Raw genomic sequence first — 6,393 nt, 5'->3', positions numbered from 1 at the left:
GACTGGGTTTGGTCCTATTGATATTTGGGGACCTATTTCCATCACCTGTCGGGATAGTGAAAACATAGTGACAGGGTCATATCCAGAGCGATATAAGCGCAGCCCCCATGACTTTGGACCATCCCACGAAGCCCCCCTCCCCTGGGCGGTAAAGTCTAATTTTTAAGGGGTTGCATCTGCCTCCTGGGGTGGAGCCCTGGAGTCCGGTAGTGGAGTCATAGCAGGGACCGCAAGCCTTACCCCCACAGGTCCAGGGCCCTTTTCTATTATATCCAGGCGTGATCCCCCGTTTAAGGGTAATTAGGTCCCAGGTTGAAGAGGGATTCCAGTAGGCCTGCCCCGTGGTTTCGCATCCCCATTGGGCGCAATATCCATCCCCCGGTCCCCCACATCTTTTTTGTGTGTTCTGTCCGGGGCAGACATAGAAGTCCTTATTTTTAGTCCCAAGTCGCCCCCCCGAATGGTGGCAGCCATATCCGGGGAAGGGTTCATGATCCGAAGGGTTCTAGGATTCCCCAACTAAATCATATAGGTCAAAATACAAAGATGGAAAAGCATCAGTTAATGTACCCAATTGGGAGGTAGTGTTTACTATCCTCCCTGTCATAAGATTTGTAACCCTCCAAGTTATGTTAAACATCTGGTGTGGACTATTCCTTGGGGCTGTTAACCCCAGTCCCAATAGGGCCCATATGGTAATCAGGGGGCCCCACGGGTGAGTCTTATCTTTAGTGGGTTTGGAGAGCGTTGAACCTTCCATGTAGATGTCTCGGTGTTCTCTGCTTCGTTGGGTTCCTTGGCAGCTTTCACATGTGACGCGTGGACCCAAGTCGCTATCCCGTCAACCTTGAGTGCGGTGGGAGTTGTTAACAAGACGGTGTACGGTCCCTTTCATCTCGGCTCTAGGTTCTTGGATTGATGGTGTCGAACCCAGACAGAGTCCCCAATCTCGAATGGGTGAGGCACCACTGGGCGGTTCAGTTGCTCCCGGTAGGCATCAGCCAGGGGTTTCCACACCGTCTTCTGTACCAATTGGAGGGCTTGGAGGTGCGCCTCCAGGGTTGGGCTAGTGGCAAAAGAGGAGATATCAGGGTGGAGGAAATTTACAATTGGTGGGGGAGCCCCATATAGAATCTCAAATGGGGTTAGGCCATGAGGTCCAGGAGTATTCCGGGCTCGGTAGAGGGCTAGTGGGAGTAGGAGCACCCAGTCCCTAGTGCCAGTTGCAAGCGTTAATTTGGTTAAAGTCTCCTTAATGGTTTTATTCATGCGTTCTACCTGTCCTGAGCTCTGGGGGAGGTATGCACAATGGAGTTTCCAATTGATCCCCAATAGCCTGGCCACCTTCTGACTTACCTGGGAGACGAAAGCGGGCCCATTGTCTGACCCCAATATCTGGGGCATCCCATACCTGGGAAATATGTCATCCAGGAGTTTCTTGGTTACCACGTTAGCGGTCTCCTTCTTGGTAGGGAAGGCCTCTGTCCATCCTGAAAAGGTGTCTAAAAAAACCAGAAGGTATCTGTATCCATATAGTCCGGGTTTTACCTCAGTAAAGTCAATTTTCCAATGGACTCCAGGGCGGTGGCCTCTCAGACGGCTCCCTCCATTCAGATGGACTCTTCCTGGATTAACTTGAGCACACGCTGGGCAGCTGGAAGTCACCTGTTGAAGGACCTGTTCCTAATTTAGTAATATAGTGTCCGAAGCCTCATCAGCCAGAAGGGCTCTCATCTTATTTTTGCTTAGATGGGTTAGCGCATGAAGGAACTTGAGCAAGTATTTGGTATGGGATATTGGCATGACTAATTTGTCATCCATGATATAAGCTTGTCGCTCGGGGCTCCATTCCGCCCCCATTTTCTTTGCTAGTTCCTGGTCCTCCGGGCTGTATGGCATGGGATCCCTGCTTGGCTGTTGGTCCTGCAAGACCAGCAGCTGGTCACCCCTGGGGGTTTGTAAGGCGACTGTCCAGGCCGTCAGATCAGCTAGCCGATTTCCCCGGGCTATAACAGAGTCATCCTTTTGGTGCCCGGGACAATGTATAATGCTGAGCTGGTGTGGGAGGAACAATGCCTTTAAGAGGTCTAAAATTTTTTTTTATTTTTAATTTTTTTGCCCTCTGAGGTCAGGAGGCCTCTTCTTTTGTATATTTTTCCATGAACATGGGCGGTGGCGAAGGCATATCTGCTATCGGTATAGACTGTGAGTCTCTTACCTTCTGCCATCCGGAGGGCCTGGGTCAGTGCAACCAGCTCTGCCTTTTGGGCCGATGTTCCGGGCGGCAGTGGCGAGGCCCAGATTACCTCTGATTCGGTGGTGACGGCTGCTCCAGCCCTTCGTTCCCCCTCTTGGAGGAAGCTGCTCCCATCCGTGAACCAGATAAAATCTGGGTTCGACAGCGGCTGATCTGTGAGGTCGGAGCGGGTACCATGGGCCTCTGCCAGAATCTGGAGGCAGTTGTGCTCCTCGGATGGGTCTGGCAAGGACATCAGGGTCGCAGGATTGAGGGAGACAACTGGTCCGAACACCACTCGGTCTGTATCTAATAATAGAGCCTGGTAGTGGGTCATCCTGGAATTTGAGAGCCATTTATCTGGGGGCTGTCGGACCAGAGCTTCCACCGCATGGGAGGATAACACAGTTAATGGCTGTCCCAAAGTCAGTTTCCCTGCGTCCTTGAGCAAGACAGCAATAGCGGCTACCATGCGCAGGCAAGGGGGCCAACCTGCAGCTACCGGGTCTAGTTTCTTGGATAGATAGGCTACAGGTCTCTTCCATGGCCCCAGTCTCTGTACCAGCACTCCTTTTGTAAAGCCTGAGTTCTCGTCCACGAACAGTTCAAAGGGCTTAGTTAGATCTGGTAGGCCAAGGGCTGGTGACTCGAGTAAAGTTCTCTTAATTCGTTGAAAGGCCTGCTGTTGTTCCTCTCCCCAGTGGAACAGGACCCCGGGCTTGGTGAGAGGATACAGAGGGGCAGCCATTTCAGCAAAACCCGGGATCCAGAGATGGCAGTAGCCGGCTGTACCCAGGAACTCCCGCACCTGGCGGGGGTTCCTGGGAGGGGGTATGGAGATTATGGCCTCCTTCCTTGCCTCCGTGAGCCATCTCTGTCCTCCCTCCAGGGTGTATCCCAGGTAAATGACCTTGCTTTGGCAAATCTGGGCCTTCTTAGCAGAAGCCCGATAGCCCTTCTGTCCCAATTTAGCCAAAAGGGCCCGAGTGCCTCTTAAACATTCAGCCTGGGTTCTGGCCGCTAGGAGGAGGTCATCTACATATTGAAGCAGGATTAAGGCCGGGTGTTCGACCCGGAATTCGGCCAGGTCTGAGTGTAGGGCTTCATCAAAGAGGGTCGGGATGTTTTTAAACCCCTGGGGGAGCCGAGTCCAGGTCAGTTGTCCTGAAAGCCCCATCTCTGGGTCTCTCCATTCAAAAGCAAACAGCAGTTGGCTCTGGGGATGCAGTCTCAGACAGAAGAAGGCATCCTTTAAGTCCAGTATCGTATACCAAAAGTGTGCTGGTGGGAGAGTGCTGAGGAGGTTGTAAGGGTTTGGCACCGTGGGGTGTATATCTTCAACCCGTTTATTAACCTCCCTCAAGTCTTGAACCGGTCTGTAATCCCCTGTCCCAGGCTTTTTTACAGGCAGGAGGGGGGTATTCCAGGGGGATCGACATGGCACAAGTACCCCCTGGTCCAGGAGCCTCCGGATGTGTGGTTTAATGCCCTCGTGGGCTTCCCGGGACATGGGATACTGTTTGATTGAGACAGGAGTGGCAGAGGCTTTTAACTGAATAACAAGTGGGGGCTGGTCGTAAGCCAGCCCCAAGCCGCCAGTCTCGGCCCAGGTCAAGGGGAATTCTCTCAACCAGTCCTGCATCTCTTGTGGTGGCCCCTTAGAGGGCTCTGATTCAAACAGACGATATTTCTCTTTCAATTTTAGGGCTAGGACTTGTAGGGGGGTTCCTTTGGGTCCCGTAACGGTCGTTCCCTTATCATCAAAATAAATCTGAGCCTTGAGCTTAGTCAACAGGTCTCGGCCCAATAATGGGTGAGGGCAATCGGGTATATGCAAAAAAGAGTGGGTTACCTGTCCAGACGCCAGCTGGACCTTCCTTTCAGTTGTCCATCGATATCTCCTGCTCCCCGTGGCCCCCTGGACCAGAGCTGTGCGGTCACTGAGAGAGCCTCCGGTCTGAGTCAGGACTGAATGTTGGGCCCCGGTGTCCACTAGGAAGGTCACTGGCTGCCCCCCAATCTTGAGAGTTATCCTAGGCTCGGGGGGGGGGGGGGAGGTGCTCCTGGCCTTGACTTCCCTAATCCTCCAGATTGAGGAGATCCGTGGCCCTTGACTTAGTTCTCCAAGGCCCTTGAGGTTTCCTTGGGCAATCATGAGCCCAAATGTCCTCTCTCTTTGCAGTAAGCACACTGGTCTTTATCAAGCGGTATCCTTTTTTGATCTCCCGTCCTAACTCTCTCTCTGCCCTGTCCCTGAGACACTACAGCGGCCAGGACTTTACTTATTTCTCTATGACGTTTCTTGTCCCTTTCTGTTTCTGCCACATTCTCTCTTCCCGCTCTTCGGGAGTTTCTCTTTTATTAAACACTTTTTTTGCCTCTTTTAATAAATCTGACAAACTGCATGACTGCAATCCCTCTAGTCTCTGTAACTTGGCCCTTATATCTGAACTTGACTGATAGATAAAAGACAAAATGACGCCCGGCGCCTGTCCTGGATCTTCCGGATCATATGGGGTGTACATCCTATAGGCCTCCCTGAGTCTTTCTAAGAATGCTGCCGGTGTCTCGTCCTTTCCCTGGATCACATTTTTAACCTGAGCCAAATTGGTAGGGCGTCTAGCAGCCCCCCGGAGACCCGCTAAGAGCAGCTGGCGATAGAGACGTAGGTGCTCCCTACCTTCTGGGGTCATGAAGTCCCAGTCCGGGCGGGTGAGGGGAAAAGCTGCATCAATGGCATTAGGCAATTGGGTGGGTCTTTCATCTTCTCCAGGAACCTGCTTCCGAGCCTCCAAGAAGACTCGCTGCTTTTCCTCCACTGTCAGGAGGGTCTGCAACAGCTGCTGACAATCGTCCCACGTAGGCCGGTGGGTCACTAAAATGGACTCAATCAGGTTAGTCAAGGCAACAGGGTCCTTGGAGAAAGGAGGATTATGCTGCTTCCAGTTGTAAAGGTCAGAGGCCGAAAATGGCCAGTATTGGAGCTGGTGATTGGGGCCCTCCCGGAGGGGGAAGGCCTTGGATTCCTTGGCTGGTTCGTCGCACCTTCCTCAGAGGCGACCGGCAATTGGGGAGGGAGCTGGAGCCTCATCAGCAAGTGGGGAGGAGGCTGGCGAGGACGAGGAAGCCGGCGTCTCATCCTCCCGCTCCGGGGAGGAGGCCACCAGTGGTTCTGAGGCCGCCACGGAAGCCACCGCGGGGGCCGCCGCGGAGGCCGCTGCGGAAGCCGCCGGTCCCTCTAGTCTCCGATTCCCTGGGTATGGAGGTGGATCCTCTGTCAGGAGGTCAATAAGAGGTGAATTGGGGTCCGGGGGAAGGACAGGGGTCTTAGGGGGATCCTTTCGTGGGAGAACAGGATAAAGGGAGGAGGTAGGAAGGGCGAGGGGGGGTGGCAGTGCCGTGGGGGAGGAAGCCTGGGGCACTGGAGGGGAGAGGAACGGCCTAACCCATGGGGGAGGTTCGGTTGCCAATAGTCTCCATATGGCGATGTATGGGACCTGATCCGGGTGGCCATGGGGGCTCGGAGCAAAAACTTTTCCCTCCACCTATGAAATAAGACTGAGGTTAAAAGTTCCCTCGCGAGGCCATCCCACATCCATCATGACCCATTCAGCCTCGCAAAGGGTGATCCATTTATTTTTTTTGATTACAACTCCCTCGTTGTTGGCTCGTGCCTTCACGTCTGACCAGTGGTCGAGCGTGAGGCTCAAGGGGGTGGTGACAGTCTGTCCCATGGCTGTTTCTAGGAGGAGAACGGTTAAACAGAAAATGAAGAACAACAGACAAACAGAAATAAGACTAACACGCGCTGCGCGGCTTCGGTTCCAAACCGAAAGCAAAAACTCAGAGGGAGACTGCTGTGAGGGTCCTGACTCCTCGTCTCCGACCAACACCACGTATCCCTCGGATACGTGAGTGGCCCCGAAAAACCGTGCCCCTGAGGGGACTTCAGACACCCGTGGAACGTCTTCCAGGGTTACGGTGGGCGAAGTCCGAGCTCGTCAGCTCCTTCAGCCCCCACCGCTACAGACAGATCACCAGATGCGCACAGACAGACAAACAATACTCACTTAGGACAGGGATGACATAAACTGAGGCCGGCTTACCTCCTGACGGTGGGTCGGTGGTCCCAGGGAGGGGTCTCTAATCTCGGTGAA

The 6,393-nt window shown here is 53.6% G+C and overlaps 1 protein-coding gene across 1 annotated transcript; it reads right to left on the bottom strand.

The window, feature by feature from the left end:
- Nucleotides 1–699: 699 nt before the first annotated feature.
- Nucleotides 700–6,175, bottom strand: LOC128094748 (uncharacterized). The gene is given in 6 exon segments (XM_052713264.1): nt 700–2,099; nt 2,102–4,320; nt 4,352–4,398; nt 4,400–4,560; nt 4,563–5,401; nt 5,492–6,175. Coding segments are annotated over 6 exon segments (5,145 nt in total). The 5' UTR covers nt 5,971–6,175.
- Between the last annotated feature and the right edge of the window lie 218 nt (nt 6,176–6,393).

The sequence above is a fragment of the Peromyscus californicus genome, unplaced genomic scaffold (assembly GCF_007827085.1).
Source record: "Peromyscus californicus insignis strain IS unplaced genomic scaffold, ASM782708v3 Scaffold_4__1_contigs__length_199733344, whole genome shotgun sequence".
Taxonomy (NCBI): domain Eukaryota; kingdom Metazoa; phylum Chordata; class Mammalia; order Rodentia; family Cricetidae; genus Peromyscus; species Peromyscus californicus.
The sequence above is the reverse complement of the archived record's forward strand: the minus strand, read 5'-3'. Positions and strand labels throughout refer to the sequence as shown.